The 23290-nt window shown below is 39.2% G+C and overlaps 2 protein-coding genes across 7 annotated transcripts; both read left to right on the top strand.

Moving 5' to 3' along the window:
* Positions 1-1766: 1766 nt before the first annotated feature.
* On the top strand, positions 1767-10759 carry LOC124860674 (zinc finger protein 37-like). 3 transcript variants are annotated; one of them, XM_047354176.1, is made up of 5 exons: positions 1767-1923; positions 3643-4009; positions 4186-4313; positions 8273-8330; positions 8623-10759. In XM_047354176.1, the coding sequence occupies exons 2-5, from the start codon at positions 3700-3702 to the stop codon at positions 9459-9461; spliced, it is 1335 nt and encodes a 444-aa protein (XP_047210132.1). In that variant the 5' UTR covers positions 1767-1923; positions 3643-3699; the 3' UTR covers positions 9462-10759. The 3 variants fall into 3 exon arrangements, with proteins under 3 accessions (XP_047210132.1, XP_047210133.1, XP_047210131.1); XM_047354177.1 differs by having other exon boundaries at positions 3639-4009; positions 4186-4256; XM_047354175.1 differs by having other exon boundaries at positions 3639-4009.
* Positions 10760-10872: 113 nt separating this feature from the next.
* Positions 10873-13968, top strand: LOC124860673 (zinc finger protein with KRAB and SCAN domains 1-like). Of its 4 annotated transcripts, XM_047354171.1 has the most exons (5): positions 10873-11005; positions 11287-11597; positions 12220-12315; positions 12602-12705; positions 12858-13968. In XM_047354171.1, the coding sequence occupies exons 2-5, from the start codon at positions 11342-11344 to the stop codon at positions 13791-13793; spliced, it is 1392 nt and encodes a 463-aa protein (XP_047210127.1). In that variant the 5' UTR covers positions 10873-11005; positions 11287-11341; the 3' UTR covers positions 13794-13968. The 4 variants fall into 4 exon arrangements, with proteins under 4 accessions (XP_047210127.1, XP_047210128.1, XP_047210130.1 ...); XM_047354172.1 differs by having other exon boundaries at positions 10873-11597; positions 12605-12705; XM_047354174.1 differs by lacking the exon at positions 12220-12315 and having other exon boundaries at positions 10873-11597; positions 12605-12705.
* The last annotated feature ends 9322 nt before the right edge of the window (positions 13969-23290 follow it).

The following is a 23290-nucleotide window of genomic DNA, read 5'->3' as shown; positions in this document are numbered from 1 at the left end:
ATGATGTATTTAAAGATATTGGAAAAGTAATGGGATGTTCACTTTTTGCAGACGATGGAGCTGTTTGGAAAAGAGGAAAAAATGTAGATTTCATTGTAAAGAAATTACAAGAGGTTATTATTGAAATAGAGAAATGGGCGTTACAATGGGGATTTAAGTTTTCAGTTGAAAAAACCAAAGTAATGATATTTAATCAGAAAAAAATAAACAAGGAAATAAAATTAAAATTATATAACCAAGAATTAGAGTAAGTAAAGTATATAAGTTTTTTAGGATTATGGTTTGATGAAAAACTAAAATGGAATATACATATTCAAAAAGTTGTTGATAAATGTAAGAAAATTTTAAATATTATGAAATGCTTGGCTGGCAGGGACTGGGGAGCAGATAGGAAATCACTAAACCAGATTTACACAGGAATGATAAGATCTAACATAGACTTTGGTTGTATAGTTTACGGTTCAGCAGCTAAAACACATCTGGTTAAATTAGACATTATCCAACATCAGGCATTAAGATTATGTACTGGAGCATTTAAAACTACACCAACAGCAGCAATAGAAATAGAAATGGGAGAAATGCCATTAGAGTTAAGAAGAATAAAACTAGAAAAAAATTATTGGTTAAATTTACAAGGTAATAACTTGGATCATCCAATTTGGGAAATTTTAAATCCATGTTGGGAAAAAGAAAAGAAAGAAATGAAGAGTTTTGGATGGACAATTGAAAATAAAGTAAAAGAATTTAAAATGATTGATTTAGAAATTAGTCAAACATCACCAATATCAATTATACCACCATGGATTCTACCAGAAGCAACAGTAGATATGTCAATAATGGAAAAGAAGCAAGATCTTACATCGTAGATAGTTATTCAGTACAGATACATTTAAATAATTATTATAGATATATTCAAATATATACAGATGCATCAAAAATAAATGGAAAAGTAGGAATAGCTTTTGTAGTACCAGAATTCAATCTAAAAATAGGAAAACGAATTACAGACGGCTTATCAGTATACACAGGAGAAATATTGGCTATATTATTAGCTTTACAATGGGTAGAAGATATAAAACCATTAAAAACAGTCATTTGCTCAGATTCAAGCTCTGGATGGAAAAATGGCATAAAAGGTGGGATGAAGGAAAAACAGGAAGATGGTTTTATAAAATTCAGAAGATAGTAGGAGAAAGAAGAAATGGAAGACGAAATAGAAAGGAGGAAAGAGTGATAACAAGGTTGAGATTTGGGCATACAGGACTTAATTATACACTTTTTAAAATTCAAAAGCATGATACTGGTAAATGTGATTACTGTGGATATGAAACAATAGAACATGTTATATTAGAATGTCATAAATATGAAAGAGAAAGAAGATATATGAGAAGAGAGTTTGAAGGTATTAAGGAAAAGGTTAATTTATTAGATATTTTGAGGAAGAATTTAGGGAGTAAACATATACAAATAGTGATTCGTTTATTAAAGAAAACAAAATAATTTCATAGAATTTGATTATAGTAGATAAAATTGTGAAAGTATGGAGGATATAGAAGGGTAGAATACAATTTAATGTGTAAGTATGTCTATTTGTATATATACATATAGGTAAGATATATTTATTTATTTAATTTGTAGAATTAAATATATATATATATATAAATAGATAGACCGACACGAACCACACTCCATACCAGTAAGTGGCGGTAATGCTACTAAAAGTTTGTTGCCAACCGCCAATAACACCAAGAAGAAGAAGAAGAAGAACTAGAGCCTACGACGTCACTGCGGTAGTCGGCGGGAAAAGTCCATTTGGGCTGTGGTCCCCTTACGTTCCACGTGCTTGCTCTGTTTTCGCTGCAAAATACAAAAAACCATCTGCTAGGCGAGCCAAGCCTGACCTCTGAAGCAGCTGGTCTCCAGGTATGGATTCTTGAGTGCTTGTTGGGTTGCTTTGGCGATCACTGTGCGGGCATTGTTATGCTAGTGCTAGGTTACCTGTTCCCTAGGCCGTGTCGCTAAGGAGCGTCAGATTGTGGTTGTACGTAGAATCTATGTTGCAGCAATGCAGGGATTCTGATCCGAGGCGTTTACAAGTCGAGGAAAGACTTTGTCACGAAACGCTGTCCGTTTACCTTCTTGTTGGGGCCAGTGAGGGAAAAATGGCGGACGTGTATCTTCCTCGTTTAGCTTGGGTTAGGGTTCTAAGCTGCTCCAGATGCAGAAAAAGCACAAATATGGCCCTTTATGGAACTCTAACAAATCAAATAAAGCTTCCACATATCCTAAACTAGGTTTATACGATTCTTTTATTAGTGTTGAATAATCTAGTCCTAGTTTCAAGACCGTACGTACTGTAGTTTTTAAATTGCAGCAGATTAAAGATGCTTAAAGTACTGAAAAATGAGGAGAAACGGACCTTAAACTGTTTCCCGAATCGGATGCCGACTTCAGCCTCGTTTGGCAAAGAAACTGGAGGCAACCGGTGATTCTTCAGGTGTTTTATTGCTGCTGATGTTGTAAACCACGTCGTCTGAGGCAAAGGATGTCTGATCTCTAATTATTGATCAAAACTGTAATGTTGGCTTCATCTGATGCCTACCGTGGCTTTTGTCTTTAAAGCCTTTAACTGTACAGACTCATTGGTCTGTTGTTAGTCACAAATAAAATAAAATATAAAAAAGCACATATCCAGACATAGGAAAATCTCACCTGTTTAAGTGAACATTCAAAGCTTCAGAAATTAGGATGTTTCTCATTATGTTAAAAACAAAGATAATAAAGCGACTCATGAAAGACAGCAATGTTAACGTTTAGGTTGTTTTTTTGAAAAGTAATTGAATATTTAACCTCATGAATATAATTCCTAACCTAATTTGCAAAAAAAAAAACCCTCTTTCAAACTAAATATGTGGTTTCAGTATTGCGTGTAAAATTTGAAATTGCTTTATGATAAATAACCGTTATGTAAAAACTGCATGTCATCATCCGATACTTAATCCTGGTGCATGAAGAGAAAAGTACAACAGTGTACAGAATCAACAAATAGTACACTTTCCTGATCTTAATTACATTCCAATGCTTTTCAGGACGTGGTCTTCAGGTTGTGTAGAATTAGGCAGCCTGCAAGAGATGGCCCTAAGTTAATTGGGGATGTTGTGAAGGGATTTTGATAGACAGGAGTGTTTGTTTATTAAAGAGCAAAAGTGCCACAATCCATCAGTTAAATAAGCCGCTGGAAGGAAACGAGGAACATTGCTTATTCTTGACTTTATCTAGCGAGTTCATCACTAGCATTCGCATTCGTATGAAACACACCTTGTAAGTTGCACAGGTACTCATCACTGTGGTGCTTCACTGTGAAGGTGAGGAAAATCACATTCCTCCACAAAATTGTAACCAATGCCTGCGGTTCGGCCACTTTTTGTCCTGGAGGTGTTTGAAACGCCACTAAATTTGAAATGAGGCAGACTAATGAGAAGTTATCCATGAGTTATCTAAATTATGTATTTATAGGAGGTTGATTCTGTTATATTGCATGATTGTGTGCTCTGAACAGGTCTGTTTCAACCATTTAAACCATGTAAAATATTATTTTTTTTGTGTTAACTAATCTGATCATGTATGTTTGTGTTTAGCCAGTAGGGACCTCCACTACATTTGACAAAATCTGAAGGCTGCTGTCGGTCATCTTCCATCATGTCCGACCATCTGATGCGAGGCGTCAGAGTCCAGCTGACCACAACAATGGACTCAGTCTTGAGGACGGCCGTGTTTGAAGTCATGAGGATTTTTGAAAGCGCACTATATAACCATAAAATGGAGATGGCGCAGAAGGGAGAAGAGATTGCTCAGCTTACAGTAAAACTACAAACTGCAGAGCTAAAGCTTAAAGACTTCGAGTTGAGGAATCCAAGAGGAGCAGAGATAAATAAAACCCAAACAGAGTCAGAAGATGTCCCAGATGCCCTGGGACAGTCTACCACAGTTCCTGAGATTGATGTTGAAGGTATAGTGGTTTTTATTATTGTACCTAAAGTAATATGTTGCTGTTTTAGACAGCTGTCATTGTAAAAAAAACAATGTGTATATAATTATGTCCATGCACAATTTTAATGTAATTTAATAATCCAGATAATGGCTGTAATGGGTTTAAATATGTTTGCTGTGTCTGTTTTTGCGCAGTGCCTGATGACTGGTGCGCTCCACTTGGCTACGACACAGTGACCAAGCAAGAGGATGGTTTTTGTCCCAGCGTAAGGCTGCGCCAATTTTCCATTCGTCTGTACCCTGTTCCACTTGTTAAGCACGAGGTGTGTAGATGACTGGGGAACCCTCTGGTGATGGTGTATGGTTGTACAATAACACAAACCACTGGGGTGATGTTAATTGGCATCTGCTAGGCTTATCTTCATGATTTACATTTTGGGTTTGGTTGGTTCAAAGAAGTTAGCTGATTTCTAAGCAACTTTATAAAGTTTTTTTTTTTTTTTTTGCTTTAACGCAGGATAAGATGTAATCGGAAAGGACCTTATGACGCACTGATATAAACTTAACGTTAACGTCAAGTTTTTATTTCAATAACAGACATTGAAATAAAAAAATGATCTTCCTAGTTTTTGTCAGCTGTCATTTTATTTTTTGCTGTAGCTGCGAGCTGAATCACTTCGCTTGAGCTGTGTTGCCGATAAATCCCCTCGAAATGAATAATACAGGCTGCCACTTAAGTTAATCATGTGTCGATTTTTGAATGCATGATTGTGACACGCGAGTGGTTTCTAAGTTGATTTTTCTTAGCAATTAGAGCATGTAACACGTGGTGCCAGTCATCTGTGACAGTGGTGTCCAAACCTTATGCCACGGGGGCCAAAACCAATTAAAAATACTCACGGGCCACTAAAACATGATTTTATTTCTGAAAAAGCATGTTTAATATAGTAATATTTGTTTTCACCTGGTTAACAATAAACCCACTATATTTTAATAAAACAAAGTACCGTATTTTCCGCACTATAAGGCGCACTTAAAAACCTTTAATTTTCTCAAAAAATGACAGTGTGCCTTGTAATCCGGAGCGCCTTATATATGGATCAATTGGTTAATTGGTTGATCCATACTGGTTGTACACGGCGCTCTGTCAAAATGTTTCAGTACGACTGGTAAACTACAAAGCCGCACCGCTTGCAGCATTACGGCTACCGTAGTCAGGGGCGTCGCCGAAGGAATAGCGGTTAACACCTGTACTGTGCTTACTCCTAGTCCAACACCACTTGTGTGTGTATAACGTTTGAATGTACTGTTGCAGGAATTGCCTGAACTATATGTGATTAGAAGCTCAGTGTGTGGGGTGTATGTTTCGTGTGTGTGTAAGGAAGATGTTGACATTACTCCTCCGGACAGAGGTGGCGCTGTGTGCTGCCGTAGCTGAGAATCAAGAGTGAAGGAGTGACGTCGGTATTATTGTGTGTGTGGGGTGGGTAGAGACGGCGACCGGAGCAGCGGTGTATGAGTCTGTAAGCCCTGTGTTTTTACGTGATGCAAAGTCATTAAAAAGAACCCCGAATCTCGTCAACAACTCGGTGTTTTGATGCTGTTTCTTCATGCTCAACTCAGCAACGTATGAGTGAGGGAGTTAACCCCGAGGAAACTAGTAACTTCGGCCCTGGAGAAAGCGTCTCCCCTGTGTCATCAGACTACGGTCAGGGGACAGAAACAGGAAAGGTTAACAGTACTAACGTTTGATTTAGTGCATCAAACTGTTTCTTTTACGTGTTTATTGAATCAGGGAAAAGTTCCCTTTCACGTTTTAACTAACGTTTGATTTCAACTTCAACTTCATAGACTCCAATGCATTCCTAACGTGCGGTTGGCTCTATTCAATAGATTTCTATGTAGAGGAGACCTTACCATGAGAGTGAATGGAGTTATCAGAACGCTGGTTTGTAGTGTATTAATAAAGTTGGACTGACTGACTTATCTGACTGTTTTGTTGACATTCTCTTTAGCACAGCTCCATCTAGTGGATGCATAACGCAACCCCAGTCAAACGTTTGACTGCAGTAGCTTCTATTCTATGCGCCTTATAATCCGGTGCGCCTTATAGTGTGGAAAATACGGTACTCAGATTTCTGTTAAATAGGCCAAAAAATAAGTAGATACAGTGCCCATAAATTTTGGGCTTGATGGTTTTCTATTATGTTTTTTGAAAATATCTTTTGTGTATTCTCATAAGAACATTGACTCATCATTCGAAAACTCTTGCTTAATAAAATATGAATAGTTGTACCACACAATATTCCTTTTTAAGTAGATTTAAATGATTCTGCATCTATTTTGAAAGGTGCTGCATCAATAAAAATATCACACAAAATGTTTTTTTTTTTTTTTTGGTTTTTTAACATCAACCTCCTGGGCCAATTAACCAAATTTGTGCCATTCTTGAGATGTGGTCCAGGGGCTGCACAAAATCATTCCAAGGGTGACAAATGGCCCCAGGGCCAGCACTTCGGACAATCCTGATCTATAACAATAAAACAACGGTCAGATTCACTCAGTTTCTAACCAGCAAAGCATGTGCAGTGTTTCCTCTTCTGCTAAATGTAGTGATGAAATGGGATAAGTCCAAGGAGCCTGCTACTTAATTCATGATACGTGCAAAGAACAGTGCGTGAATCCACCCAGAAATGTCTGCAATAATTTCTGGATAGTAACTCCTAATGTGACACAGATCCTGCTCAGACCTGGCATTGACACAAGCCCAAGTTCAGTCAGATAAATGTACGTGTCAGCCCTGATCATTTACACCTGACATTAAATTACGTCCTGAGCGATCAGATCTGTTACCTGCTTTATTATTATGATGGAGCCACGTCTCACAGTGGACTTGACAACTGGGGCAACAAATAGAAACAACAGTAACTTAAACTAAACAGAATAAAACACCACAGAGATTAACCTTGGACGTGTTTTTTAAGTTATTTTGGCTACAAACAATTGATGAGCCTAATTATGTAGCTTAACACACCCAAAAGGGTGGAGAATAAATAATCTAGGACTTTACAAAGCTTAGCATCAGCGGAGTTTATGCCCTAAGACAGCACTAAAGTAGACACCTTTATTATATTCACAGTACAGCATGAAAGTAACAAACTGCTGTAGAGAGTTTATAATTGGGATGGGAGACTTAACAATAGTAATTGCTTAGCAGATATTATGAGCTCCAGAACAATCAAAATAAACATACTTCAGGGAAAACTCACTCTCCAGTCCTGTGTCCTGATATCCACAGATCAATAAAGTCCCACAATGTTTTTTGTCATTGAGAATTTAAACAAAGAGTATAATTAAAACTAACCAATCCTATTCCTTTAAATGATCCAACAGCCATGGTTTAAGGGAGTCCCGTCAAGTCAGTCGCTGGTCTTTCAGTTTGACCCAGGACAGATTCTTTTCAGACATCTGAACTCGGGCTAAAATACAGACGTCACATGGAAATAAAAACTACTGAACACAAGCCTGTTAGTTCCCAGTGTCCCGGGCCACCACTGAACGTGTTCAGGTTCAGTTATAGATATCGTGCTTCGAGTTCTTGCACAGGACTCCGCTGAGGGCCAGAACAAGTGCTGTAGGCGTTTATACTTGACGCTGATGTTGCTGCAGTATTTTTCCAAAACACAGGGGGCAGTATGCTAGATAACCAGTGGAAAAGTAGTAAAAGAGAGCAGAAACGCTTCACGTAACACTAAAAATGTCTTTGCGCACTATCTGCTACATTTCTTATGAACATGATTCAGTTTCAGATTAAAAAAGTAAAACGATGAAAAGGAGAACGCTTTTTGACCTCTTTGTAAAGGATCTAAAACTCAACGTAGATACAATGTCAGAGTCTTAACAATAGAAAGGCTTGTTAATGCATACAATCTAACTTTTTAACTCACATTTCTCTTTTCTGTTACTCTTCTTTCTGTTTCTGAAATGTTTGCACTTTCACCTTCGTTCATTCTGAATAGAGCGCCAAGTTACACAAATTTGGCGCGATTGTGTCATCAAGTATAAACCTAGCTTTTTGGGGTATCTGTCCTTTTAAAGCCCTTTGGATGCTAAGTATGGATTTGACTGCAGAGTCAGGACCCAGGATGTTGGTGCCAGATCTGAATATACAGAGTTAATCTTATTGGATTCTTATAAAGCCGTCATTTTTCCCCTCTTTTTTTCTTTGAGATCTTTATAATAATTTTTGTAGACAAATAACCACTCGTCATATTTTTTTTAGGTGGACAACTGTTGCATAAACCTCCAGAGGTCACCAGTTGAAAGGAGATCCAAGAGAAGTAAGTTGTATTATGAACCATTTAGTCCATTCTGTGATGCATTTAGGGAGGTTTATGTATTTTAGCTTTTTATATGTACTTTAATATGAATGAGCAGGGTTTCTATCAAATATTAAAGACTTTATTCCCCATCACAGACAAAAATTTTGATTTCCTGTAATGCTTTTCACAGTATGATAAACATATGGTCCCCATGATCCTACCTTTTGATTTACTGGCCTAATCACACATCGGTTCATTGGACTCATATCATACCCTCAAATGATATTCTGCATTTGTCTTTTCTTCCCAGTTTCTACCAAGAATGAAAACCCGAAGCCGACCCAAGACAAATTGCTACCAGTGTGTGATAAAGCCAATTGGCACCCAAAAACAAGTGGTGACCTCGGCAAATTACTCAAAGGCCTGAACCAGGACTACTGCAACCTCAGAGGTTTGGACCGCCTTCGGAAAAGAAAGATGAGTGATGGAACTTTTACAGATAAAGAAGATTCATCAAAGCACAAAAATAAGCAGGGGATACACAATGCAAATGAATCCAAGGCAGCTGGACCACAGGAATTGGAAATTGAGAGCAGAAATAAATACTCCTGTGGGACTTGCTACAGGGTGTTTGGCACAAAACCTGGCCTCGGTGTTCATGTGCGTTCCCAGCGGAAGTGCAAAGGCTGCAAGATGGTCTTCTGCTTCCGAGGTGCTGCAAAGTACCATTTGGAAGTCTGTGAAAAGAACAAGGCATTGATGAATAAAAGATGCAGACACCCTGCAAAGACGAAGCCTGATGAAGGAAATGCACTCAGTTCCAGCAAAGCGAAGGTGATCATAAAAAAGGGAAGCACGCAGTCTTCTGTCGACAACAAGAAAACCTCCAGCCAAACATTGTCCTGCAGACACTGCAGCTTCAAGACTAATATAATCAGAAACCTTAAAAAGCACATGTTAACACATAGTGATGAGCTGCTAACTTGCAGCATATGTCCAAGGAAGTTTGATCAGGAAATGGCACTCAAGGTGCACATTACAAAAAAACACGGAGTTTGCACGCCCCTCGCCAACAAAAATGGAAAGCTTGGATGGACTAAGCCCTTGGAAAATGCCGATAAAGGCGGAGGAATTCAACACGGCCAGTAAACGCACAAATCAAAAAGGCAACCTCACCAAAACAACGACTCAAATAATCCGAGTGAACAGAGAGTACCGAAGTTTTGCCTTTGCAGTGTGTGTGAGAAGATGCTGTGAACAATGAATCATGTGAAGGAACATCCACACAGGAGAGTGGCTCCTCAGGTGTGATAAGTGACATGCAAACATGTCGTTTATTCTCCACCCTTAAGGCTGCAACACTGTGCCAGAAGACGCCTCAGGAAACACAAAGACTGCTGTGTTTGGACGTTATTGCTCTGAAAGTTACTAACATCCACTGTATTTTCTTTGTATTATTTCAGAACCTGAAAGGACAACATTAAATATTTTTTTAAGCCATTTCAGTAAAAACGGTAAGATTGCAAGATATCTTTGTTTCTTGAATTAGAGCTAATTGAATCAGCTTTTAGTTTTCAAGCAAGTAGTCAGCATTACGTTTCATACTTGTCTCAGGTCTTTGTGCGGTACTTGTTTTCTGTGACTAAAATTAGACCGATGTAGGTAAGTCAAAGTGCTTCATCACCTTGTCGTAAAAATGATCCAAGACTATAACTCACTAAAGGACAAAATTGCCGTTTTTATGTTGTTGATTTGTCAGATTAACTTTTCTGTTTTATTTTTTTTATTTTATTTTCTTAATATAAAGGTCCAATCTCTGCAATTATTTGCTTGTGGTTTGCATTTTACACAGTTTAGTACATTGTTTATTGGTTTAAACAACTGCATCATTTAATGTTCCTGAACTGCGGATCTTTGGACAGAGCTCTCTGCTGTCAGCTGTATTGGTTAAATTTAAGGTATTACTTTACAGCGGGTTTGCTTTCTCTTTTAAGCAATTTTTGATTTTATTTTTGTTAAGTTTATTACCTAGGATAATTTTTTGTTTTGGTCAGTTTTGAACTTGCTTTGTCTGTTGGATCACAGTTCTTGTGCGTGTGTGTTTAAAGTTGAACCCATTTGATTATAAACCCCATTTTAATGGTAACTACATTCGTCTTAAAACACACCAAATAGATTTTGTATGGGACATCTTTTAAACAGTTAAAACGAGAATAATTGTACAATATGTTCGAAAAATTCTTGTCTTTTTTAAAAATCCTTTAGAATTTCATGACGGCAACATTTTTTTATTTTGAAATGGAGGCTCACAACGCTGTACATTATTTCTGATAGTCATTTATTTGAAGTGCTGATTCAAGAAGGGGAGGTTTTGTACAGTTTTTCTCAAACGATTGCTTGTTCAGCTCCCTAGAGTTGATATGAAATAAATTTATATTTAAAATCTATTAGAGTCTAAATGATAAATCTTGAAATGGTGAAATATGAACAGAGATGAGCGTTACAGGCGCATATCCGACCTGCACATATGCAGACCGATTTCCTCGTCTGTTATCGCGAGATTTGCTGCCATCACTTCACAGGTGCCGACCCGCTGCTTGAAACGTGCGTTTTGCTGGATGATGAGGCTGTTACATTAGTCGTATCTTAAACAGTAGATGGTTTTTGGCCAGTAAATTGGAACCGCTATATAGGTCAGTCTGTTTTTCCGTTGTTTATGTCGTATTTACACAGTCAACGCAAGTGCTAGCTAAAAGAAGCTAGTGCGAGGTTTGTTTGGTCCTTGTTTACATATTGATCAGGGATAAACGTGACCGCAAGACTGGGGTTTTCTTGTGTATTTTGACCTTAAAAAAAATCTAATTTATGAAATATCCACTCGAGTCCAACGATTAAAGACGGCTGTTGTCATTAACTCCAAATTGTAGCCCGACATTGTCTCAATCAGCATGTGTTATTTTCTGGGGGCTACCAGCGGTGTGTCGGTCAGTGTCGGACATTAAAACCGTTTTAATTGAAACAAGAGGAGCATGGAGTCTGTGAGGAGTGCTTTCCACGCTCAGCTGGCCACCGTCATGGACTCTCTGCTTGCTGCCGCCGTGTGCGAGATCGCCAAGATCTTCGAGGGCAGCCTGTGCGAGCAGCAGGCGGAGCTGGCGCAGAAAGCCGAGGAGATCTCCAGGCTCCGCTGCAGGCTGGAGAAGGTGGAGAGGAGGCACGAAGCTAAGGGTGGATGCACCGACGAGGGAGAGGGCAGCCTGAGACAACAGACCCCGATAGGATCTGGTATTACACATTCTTTATGTGGCTCTCTAGACCTCATTTAAGTGTAGGACGGTTTTGAATGCTTAATTTTAAGTAAATATTTTATCAAAGTAGCCTAATTTAATCTTGATCTCTAAAATGTATATCAGATCAGCTGTGGCCATAAATGGCAGGAACAACCCAGCTAAATATATTATTGGCAGGCAGTCTGAATAAAAAGTTATAGCCAATCAAATATTGTATCCAGGCACTTCTTTGTGATTGCTATATTGTCTCCTATTGAGATTAACATGACAATTATGATCATCACTAAGGCCTAATGTATCACGATTATGTAGTAGGCATGGGTTGGTTACCTGTATTAAGATATAAAGAGGTTTTAAAGCCATTATACCCTCAACCAGTGTTTTAAAATTACAGCTGGCAAACTACTGACTGATACATGCTAGTTCCCAGACTAAGGAACCAGCATGTATCCGTTAGGTGGACTAGTCCAGCCGTGTCCTAACTCTACGCCTCAAGAGCTGCAGTCCTGTGTGTGTTGACATTCCCCTGGTTCAGCACACATCAAATCAAATAAATGGTTCATTACCGAGCCTCTGCAGAACTTCATGACAAGCTGAGGGTGTAATTATTTTAACAGTTGGAGCAGGGACACATCTAAAGCATGCAGGACTTTGGCTCTTGAGGACTGGAGATGGACACCCCTGGACTGGTGTAAAGAGCCGAATGACGAAAGGTATGATATTCTACACAGTTAGCATTTAAAAACTGCTACAATTTTTTGGAAAGTTTTTATTGAAACCTTTGTATCACACAAAAAACTACGTTTTTGTTTATCGATAACATTTTAAGGACTGTAGTTCTCGGTATATTCAAGTATTTTAACCCCAGTAGAGATGATTATTGTTTTTCTGTTGTATGTTATCAAATGTTTTTATTTTTTATTATTATTTGTAAAAACAGTAAAACTGCTATATAATTAAAACCAGAATTTTCACTAATTATCTTCTCTCTTTGCATAGTAGTGAATGTTGGAAAGAATCCATCTCACTCAGAGCCAGAGGAAATAGTCTGCATGCTGAAAGAAGAGGTCACAGGGCAGGAAGGAGCCTCTATTAAACATGAGGTGAAATGTCTTGCTACTTCTCCATCAACCTCATAGGCCGTGCAGCTTTTTTGAGTAAATGAGTCTTAGAATATACTCATTCATATCTTTTCTTGTTAAGTATTTAACTTCCTTCAGCTGTTTTTCACCGTATGTTTTTCTTTTATTAACAGCGTGTTAGATCTCGGACTGTTATGGTCCAAGCCACAGATAGAAATGTTGTCTCCCACACTGGCCATTGCTCTCCTAAGCCTGATTCCAGTCTACTTCAAGCAGGAGAGTGGTTACCTGGAGTGAACCCCACTCGAGGTGGTTCAGGTCTGGAGAACCTGCAGCCAGATGGAACTGATGGCTCTGCTACAGCTAGCGGCAGCATCGGCAACGACTCGTCATGCTTCCAACGTGGTTTCGGATCAGACGAGACCAGCAATGAAGGTGACGACACCTCGTTCGCTTTTCTGGACCAGGAGTCTGAGAACCAGAACTCGGAACAGGGTGCAGGAGAAAAGGAGGCTCAGGCAGATCTTACACCAGCCACCTCTGGTGAGACGGCATGGCGAACGAGAGATGACAGAGGAGGCATCAATCACACGCGGCGGATCACTCAGTTTGCCACCAGAGACCCTCTGCGGCTGCAGTCAAACTCCCAACTGCTCGCCGCACGACAGACAAACGCTCTCAGTCATCCCACAGCTTCCAGTGGAGGCAACGGGCGACCTTACTCCTGTCCGTACTGCACAAAGTGTTTCACCTACCCTTCCCATCAGCGCAGACACCTTCTACGGCACACCGGAGTCAGACTGCATCCCTGTCAGTTCTGCGACAAGAGCTTCCTCACTCCGTCAGAGCTCACAGTGCACACTCGCACGCATACGGGGGAGCGCCCTTTCGGCTGCACTCAGTGCGGTAAACGCTTCGCCCGCAGCGGCAACCTAAGAGCCCACCAGCGGGACGTTCACATGGGGAAGAGGCCCTTTGCTTGTGTAGAGTGTGGAAAGAGATTTGCCCACAGAGGAAACCTAAGGGTGCACAATCACAGAGTCCATCAAGGGGATCCCTACTACACTGATGGTCAGCCGGAGCCTGACATAAACCAGAATACTGTTTAGAAACGAAGGAAGTGGGAAGAATTCCTAAAATTTAAGTTATTAAACAGCACCTTTGCAGCAGTTTGAAACTATGGAAGCTTTTAGGTCTTATTTGTGCTGTTAAATATAGTATTGTATATAGTATTTCCTTTTTTAATGTCTAGTTTTGAGCCAGTCAATAAATGTAGGTCAAATAGTTGTGTGTTTACTGTAATGTGAATGAATGGTTATAGTTATCTGTAAACATAATTAGCTGTTACAAAAATATGCTGACTAATATTACTAGGATTTTTCTTCCTTTTTAAAGTTACTCAACACCTGAACAAATTCTTAATTATTTGAAGTGACGAAACTATAAGTTAATGTTTTTGAATAATCTGACCGGTAGTACAGTTGCATGGAAAAATCTGAATATCCTTGAAAAATAATTAATTTCACAAATTCTGTTGAAAAAGAGAAATTCAAATGTTATATAGAGTCATTACAGAAAGAGATATGTATTTCAAGCATGTATTTCTGTTAGCATAGATGATTGGGGTTTACAGCTTATGAAAAATTCAGTTCCTCAGAAAATTAAATTATTATAGGAGATCAATAAAACCCAGTAACGTCCAAGCACATTGGTGGAAGGACAAATGTGCACAAGCTACAGGAATAACCACATCTTTGAGGTGACTGTGAAGTAAAGCCTTATCCAGGAAACGGGCTACAACTGTTTCCACAGTCAGTGATGATTTGAGGAGCCATGTCTTCTGCTGGTGTTGGTCCTTTAAATTTTATCAACACCAAAGTCAGAGTAGCTGTCTATTGGGACATTTTAGAGCACTTCATGCTTGGCTCCGCTTAGGAGATGCTGATTTCCTTTTGTAGCAGGACCTGGCCAATGCCTCCACTGCTAAGATTATAAATACCTGCTCTATTGACCATGGTATTACTGGGCTTGATTGGCCTGCAAATGGGCCTGAGTGAAAACTTGAATATTTAGTTATGGAAGTAAAAATAGCTTTGACATTTTAATTTATTCAGATGTGCCTGTGCGGTGTAGTAAAGGTTATTTGTTCAGCAGATTAAACTGCACCACCATGGGCTGCACAGTGGCGCAGTTGGTAGCACTGTTGCCTTCCAGCAAGAAGGTCCTGGGTTTGAGTCCCAGCCTGGGGTCTTTCTGCATGGAGTTTGCATGTTCTCCCCGTGCATGCGTGGGTTCTCACCGGGTACTCCGGCTTCCTCCCACAGTCCAAAGACATGTCTGTTAGGTTAATTGGTCACTCTAAATTGCCCTTAGGTGTATGAATGAGTGTGGTTGTATGTGTGTTGCCCTGCAATGGATTGGCGACCTGTCCAGGGTGTACCCTGCCTCTCGCTTATAGACTGCTGGAGATAGGCACCAACTCCCCCGTGACCCACTATGGAATGAGCGGTAGAAAATAACTGCCAGATTAAAGTTTTATAGTTAAAACAGATACAGCACAACGCTTTTTGGCAGGTGAACGTCCTCTTAAACTAATAACTGACAAAAAGGGATCAAATTATGATTTTTTTTTTATATTTCAAGTAGTTGAACCAGTATGACCAATACAACTGATCGCTGTCTTTAATGACTATTTTATTTGGTAACTTACCTGAACTTGTATAGATCTTTATCAAGTCACCAGAGCGCTTTACACCACAATCATTCATCCACCGACAGTGGTTAGCTGCTATGTAGCCACAGCTACCCTGGGGCAGACTGACAGAAGGAAGGCTGCCATACACAGGTGCCACCGAACCCTCTGACCACCATCAGCAGGCAAGTTGGGTGAAGCGTCTTGCCCAAGGACACAATGACTGAAACGGACAGAGCAGGGTTCGAACCAGCAACCCACTGATTACAGAAGAAGTCCTACAACCTGAGCCACAGCCGATAACTTAATATTTAAACTATTAGACTTTAAAAGTGAAAAAAAATGTTTTCTTATCCCACGTTTGCTCCAGTTATATGTCACAGGGCACCTTCAACAACCAGTGGCTCTGTAATTGTAATTGCTCTTTGTCACCTTGGATCGATGGCAGACTTGCTTTTCTTCTGTTTAGTGGTTAATACTGTCTAAAATCTAACATTTTTTCTCCATAAAAATGTATTTTGCCTTCAGTTTATGGTCAGAAAATTTGACTCCTGTTTTTTATGTTTCAGTAACTGCATCTTTACTTTCCAGGTCTATTACTTTAGTTCTTGCCTGTTTTCTTCTATTTGCATCAACATTTAGACCGCACTCGTTTTTTGTCAGCAGGCTTATTAGCATAGTCAGAATTGTGCAGGATGTTAAATGTTTTTATTGTTGTTTTTATTTTTAGAGCCAGGTTTTCCCAAACAGATTGTTTAGCTGCTTAAGAAAAATATTTTTATTCAGATTTAAATTTGACATTGTTTTATATAGAAATGCTGTACCAAACATTTGCACTGTCTCTTTGAAGCTAAGTGTATGCACGTCTTGTCAAGTTTATTTATATTTTGACTCCACTGAGAAATGCTTTATTGTTGCAGACATAATTAAAGAGGACTGTTTCTTTCCTTGTTTAAATTTAATTTTCCATCCTGGGGTTTCATTGCAAAGAAATAATAAATATGTTTTGTTGCACTGTGTTTTGCCGGACACCAGGGGGCGTTGCTAATACAAGAGATGCTTACAGAAATGTCTGCAGACAGATTTTTGATACAAGTGTTGCTCTCAGCATGTTTTACCTTGTTGTGTCCTACATTTGTCGCATCTTTTTTCCCTGATGCATGCACTTGTGTCATCAAGGTGTCTGTCCTGCAAGACTTCATCTGAATCTGTGTTTGGCAAAATCAAAATGGGAGTTTTTTTTTATTTACCTGCACAAAACCTAATACATTTTAGCATTTTTTTGCCATTGTTTAATTTTATATAAAAATATGTAAAATTACTAAATTCCATTCTCTTTCTTGTATTCATTCGTAAGGGTGCTCTGTATTTTTTTATTTTTTTTATTTTAAACCCTTCGCACACAAGAGAAATCCAATAAACATTTTGTTTTAAAAAGTGTTTAAGTGTCTCCTCATTTTAGAATTTCCATAAAAATTTATTTTTATCTTGGTTGTAGTTGCATAAAAAATACAGTTTTGTGCAAAAATGGGAAAAGAAAAGGGATTTAGTTATGTTGGCTAGGGTATGTTGGAACCTACCTTTTATGTACTTTTAGCTCCTTGTTGCTATCACTCCACTTATGTACTCTGTTATAAACCTAACATTTTCTAAAACTGACCAATAAACATTCATATGTATTTTTTTCCTGATAGACTGATACTCCTCAAGCTGCTGAGTCCATGGACAGCTCACACACAACATGCAGTGACCTCCCCTCCCCCTTAAAGGTCACCTGTGTTTGTGTCTCTCCCTGCCTTGGTTATAAATCTGGACATTTATTAAGAATGCAAAGCCAGAAGAAGCTGTGCAACATGACAAAGCGATGCGTTCTTCACTTAAAAGAGTTTATACATTTATAAATCTAACTCGGATAAAGGTTTACTGTCTGCCGTTAAGCTGAATCCTCGCTGGGTAAAGCTGGAGGTTCTTACAGATCTTTAAAGTGCACACACTTTCAATACTGTATTTATGTGCTATTAAAAGCTTGAAGTCAGATAGGGTCATTAATCTGTACACGGATTTGAGTCTCAGTATGGTTTGTGTTTTTATTCAGGCAGCACCCGTTCCATGCTGTATTTATTTTGTTGATATACTTAGTTGTGTGTAATCTTAGAATCTATTCAAAGCAGCTTTAGCTAAAGAGGAAAAGAGCAACAAATAATCGTGGGCCAAGCTGGAGTGACAGCCGATGGATTGCTTTGCTTTAAAAGCTTTGCAAAAAAGGCACAATGTGAGGTGTTTTACGTTTGCACCTTTTTTTGCTTTGTGAAACCATATAAAAATGAAGAGGCTCTTCAGGATATTCTACCAGTAATGCAAGTGATCTGCAATGCCTTGAAAAAGTATACCCTTTGAACAATTTCACATTTTGTCACTTTAGAACCACAAACCTTAATGTGTTCTTCACAGGACAACTGGAACCGTGAGATTAAATTACACACATCTGGACTATTTGTGAATTAGCTGACAGAAGGCAGTTGGTTGCGCTGTTTTATACAAAAGCACACCACACTTTTCAGCTTTTATATGCAAAACAATAAAGGGACCATTTCTCCTTCCACATCACAATTATGCACTACTTGGTGTGCTTGTCATTTAAAAATGTTAATCAAATACACTAAAGATTGTGGTTTTAATTGGGGAATGAATAATTTACAAGATGCTGTATGCCTGAATGATGTTCTGCAGGCTGCAGTTTTACTGTAACTTTCTTGAAGAGAATAACACATTAAACCTTCTTCCATTTCCCTCTTTTCAGTCAAAGTACTCAGTCAATCACCCTATCATAATCTGACTAAAACGATCCCCCCGACACCCGGTGAACCCTCTCTAAACATTTAATGTACATGTAACATAGTTGTTGATTTTTTTCCTTGACACTAGAGACACTGCATAAAATGTATAGTGTTTGCAGACATATGTGTATGTGTGTTAAAGCTGTATGGCATTTAGAGCTGCCTGAAGGTTGTTCATTATCCACCCAGTCCCACCACTCTCCAGGGGCTGTGGTTTCATGCAAGTTGCCATTAAAGTACTGAAGACTCCCCCCCACACCCCACCCCCTTAGGGGAATTATGGTCCTGTCTCCTGCTCAGGGCACTGGTTGATCCATCGTCTGCTGACTGTATTTAAGCTATCCCTTAATGTGCTAATAGTGTAAAACAGCATGGAGGCTGCAGAGCTTTTAACTTTCATCTCATAATGCTTTCAGCCTTTTGGAAAATGCAGATTTTATGGTCGCACAGCTTTAAATAGTGGTGATCAGTCAAAAACTATGAATGATTAAGTGTGATAATAGAGGTTCATTTATGCAGCTTATGTTGAGCGGATGTACAGCTGATAGCAGGGACTCTTGCCTTTATGTGTGCAGGTAGATTCAGTTGCGTCTACTGGTTGTGTAATTTATTGGCCAACAGGCTGGGGCAGAGGGCAGAGTGGAAACATGTTATCCTCCTCCCTCAGATTTTCAAATGTGTGTGTGCATGAGATATGGCACGTTGGAGTTGGTGTTCTCCATAGGCTGCTTGTGGGTTGCTAAGAAACCATGCGTCTGCACGGTGAAGTGGGGGGTGGGATGGGAGAGAAGCAGCAGGTCAACAGAGGCAGACACAAGCGTCTGATTGGACGCAGCTTATTGCCTGTGATAAATGTGGGTGATCATTATCATGTTGACGAGGTGTAGGCCTGAATCATGATGGGTTCTGCCATTTCGCCCTTTATGGAGCGTTAAGTCAATTTAAATGGTTCAGGGACTGCCTGGTATTCTGTCTGTGTTACACATAGTGAAGATGAAGAAAAGGGAACTGATAAAACATGGCTGAATCCACGGGATCCATAAATACTGACCTCGCCATACATAAGGTTATAAGTGAGGCTGCTCAAATTTCATTCCATGGTTATACAAAAATATTTGAAAAACTATTTGGAAATCAAGCTATATAAACTTGGCACAGAGAAAGCCATTTCAACTCGGGCTATGTGCCTGAAATCACAGGACGCTTTGTCATGTGGAGTTTGTTTCATATACAGGTCCTTCTCAAAATATTAGCATATTGTGATAAAGTTCATTATTTTCCATAATGTAATGATGAAAATTTAACATTCATATATTTTAGATTCATTGCACACTAACTGAAATATTTCAGGTCTTTTATTGTCTTAATACGGATGATTTTGGCATACAGCTCATGAAAACCCAAAATTCCTATCTCACAAAATTAGCATATTATTAAAAGGGTCTCTAAACAAGCTATGAACCTAATCATCTGAATCAACGAGTTAACTCTAAACACCTGCAAAAGATTCCTGGGGCCTTTAAAACTCCCAGCCTGGTTCATCACTCAAAACCCCAATCATGGGTAAGACTGCCGACCTGACTGCTGTCCAGAAGGCCACTATTGACACCCTCAAGCAAGAGGGTAAGACACAGAAAGACATTTCTGAACAAATAGGCTGTTCCCAGAGTGCTGTATCAAGGCACCTCAGTGGGAAGTCTGTGGGAAGGAAAAAGTGTGGCAGAAAACGCTGCACAACGAGAAGAGGTGACCGGACCCTGAGGAAGATTGTGGAGAAGGGCCGATTCCAGACCTTGGGGGACCTGCGGAAGCAGTGGACTGAGTCTGGAGTAGAAACATCCAGAGCCACCATGCACAGGCGTGTGCAGGAAATGGGCTACAGGTGCCGCATTCCCCAGGTCAAGCCCCTATTGAATCAGAAACAGCATCAGAAGCGCCTGACTTGGGCTACAGAGAAGCATCACTGGACTGTTGCTCAGTGGTCCAAAGACTTTTTTCGGATGAAACCAAATTCTGCATGTCATTCAGAAATCAAGGTGCCAGAGTCTGGAGGAAGACTGGGGAGAAGGAAATGCCAAAATGCCAGAAGTCCAGTGTCAAGTACCCACAGTCAGTGATGGTCTGGGGTGCCGTGTCAGCTGCTGGTGTTGGTCCACTGTGTTTTATCAAGGGCAGGGTCAATGCAGCTAGCTATCAGGAGATTTTGGAGCACTTCATGCTTCCATCTGCTGAAAAGCTTTATGGAGATGAAGATTTCATTTTTCAGCACGACCTGGCACCTGCTCACAGTACCAAAACCACTGGTAAATGGTTTACTGACCATGGTATCACTGTGCTCAATTGGCCTGCCAACTCTCCTGACCTGAACCCCATAGAGAATCTGAGGGATATTGTGAAGAGAACGTTGAGAGACTCAAGACCCAACACTCTGGATGAGCTAAAGGCCGCTATTGAAGCATCCTGGGCCTCCATAAGACCTCAGCAGTGCCACAGGCTGATTGCCTCCATGCCACGCCGCATTGAAGCAGTCATTTCTGCAAAAGGATTCCCGACCAAGTATTGAGTGCATAACTGTACATGATTATTTGAAGGTTGACGTTTTTTGTATTAAAAACACTTTTCTTTTATTGGTTGGATGAAATATGCTAATTTTGTGAGATAGGAATTTTGGGTTTTCATGAGCTGTATGCCAAAATCATCCGTATTAAGACAATAAAAGACCTGAAATATTTCAGTTGGTGTGCAATGAATCTAAAATATATGAATGTTACATTTTCATCATTACATTATGGAAAATAATGAACTTCATCACAATATGCTAATATTTTGAGAAGGACCTGTAACTAACTAACGAACGAACGAACGAACGAACGAACGAACGAACGAACGAACGAACGAACGAACGAACGAACGAACGAACGAACGAACGAACCAACGAACGAACTAACTAACTAACTAACTAACTAACTAACTAACTAACTAACTAACTAACTAAAACCTGTAAAAACATGCTTAAGTAAAGGTTTGTGAGAGACAATTGCTTAAAATAGTTGAATAATTTTGTAACCACATCTATGGAAGTGTTGTAAAAAAAAATCTAATACAAATAAAGGATTAAATGTAAAATACTCAGCCACAAAGAAGTTTAAATACAACAAAATATGATGTTAGAAACTAACGAACTAACTAACCAACTAACTAACTTGTTTATATGCGGAGGTTTTGGAACAAGTCAGTTTCTAAATCACAGAAACTGACAAAAAAAAAATCAAAAGAATAATATTAACGACTACATCTAAATTTAAAACTCCGATCCATAGAGACCTTAATAAAATCAAATACAATAGAATTATATAACCCATTAAATATAATATTTAATACTTTAATACTTGCTTGTCCTTCGTTAATAAATTTCAAGAATTAATTTTTTTAGCAAAAGGTTTGCTCGTTTCTTTGCCTAAATGGTAAAAAAAAATGATTTTGAACAGCTATGTTTCCACCTAATATTTTCACTGTGAAAGTTACCTCTAAAGTTTAATTTCTAAGAGACTGCTACTTTTTAACGTCTGCTGAAAGTATTGGACATCTAATAATAGTAGCTTTACAATCACATTTAATTTCAGTTTAGACTGTTTTCTGAGGACTTTAGTTGTTGTTTTTTTGTTTTGATAAAACCTTCAACATTAGTCTAAAGCATAATAAAAGAAAAAACAATAACACCTATAAAGACTGTGGAACTAAGCTGTATGATACTTAAAGGTACGTTATGAATTCACCATAGCTACATTGTGCTTCAGCAGATATAACAAGCCATTTTATTTTTATTATGAGCTTGTTTTTCTGATGTAAGATGCAAATGAATGGTGTCTGGTCAGTCCAGGTTGTATGTTTCCTACGAATGATCAGAGTATGACACAAACAATCATGTCTGTCTCTTCAAATGCAGATTTGTGTTGTGCATTCTTGTTAAATTTCACCACAGCCTTCCACCATCTGTCCTGAAGAAGCAGGTGTGAGGACACAAAAACAGGCCAGATGCGATGCAGTGCTGAGGGTCCAAGTCGGGGATAGGGTGGTGGGTGGTCACGCTCGCTGTCACCATGGTAACAGGATGCTCTGTGGCCAAGTCTTTACGCCCGAACGGTTCGGTCTCAGCAGGTGACAGACTGTAACCACACAGGAAGGCCCGTCAGGGTCATGACAGGTTAACAAGGGCAAGCTGACAAGGATATACTGTACAGCAAAGCTGCCACACGAATGGACGATTATAGAGATTATAGCCTTATAGGAATTATTAGCTAGTCAAGAAGGAAGGAAAGTCAGTCTACAATTATTCAGTGAGATAACCTCAAAACCATAGTAGCTCCTTTTTAAGAAGAAGAGGAATTTTTGTTAAAACTATGAAAAAACAACGTAACCTAATTTTAAAACTCAAGGCTCTGCTGTGAAGCACTTTGTTTGGCCTTTTTTGTTGGCCGTTTTGTATTGTGTTGTCTTCTCTGGTTGCATAGTAATTGTTTTTGGTTAAAGTGAATGCACTCTGGCCCCGTACTCAATGCGGGCCGTTAAGGTGAAGAAAAAGATTTGTCTTGTAAGGGGAGACTTGGTGTGAAGACTTGCAGTTAGATGAATGTTGGTTTTGTAACTTCTTTTGTGCATGGCATAAGTTGACCCAAATTGATAGGTGCTTGCGTTCAATCAGGTTCTGAGCCTCATATGAGAAGGTTGTTGATGTCAACATTTATCTAAAGTACAGCACGGACTAACCAGCTGAGATCAAGATTAGCCTGGGGCAACAATGTTTCATCTCTATGTAGGAGGGTCTAAGATCTGACCCACGGGCTCCACTTTATTACTCCCCATCTTCCTGGGAGCCCACCTCTCCTTTCTCAATCCAGTCATTGTCATTTTGTCACACGTTATATAAAACATATACTCTATGCCCATGGCTTTCTTTTTGAGATGCTTTAGCATGTTAGTGGCTTGAGCAGAGAGGGGGTCCTTGTACAACCAAATCCTAACCTCCATTAAATCCTCAATGCAAGAGAAGTAGCTTGTGGTCTGTCTCAAATCAATG

The sequence above is a fragment of the Girardinichthys multiradiatus genome, chromosome 23 (genome assembly GCF_021462225.1).
Source record: "Girardinichthys multiradiatus isolate DD_20200921_A chromosome 23, DD_fGirMul_XY1, whole genome shotgun sequence".
Classification (NCBI taxonomy): domain Eukaryota; kingdom Metazoa; phylum Chordata; class Actinopteri; order Cyprinodontiformes; family Goodeidae; genus Girardinichthys; species Girardinichthys multiradiatus.
This window is presented reverse-complemented; position numbering and strand designations above follow the sequence as displayed.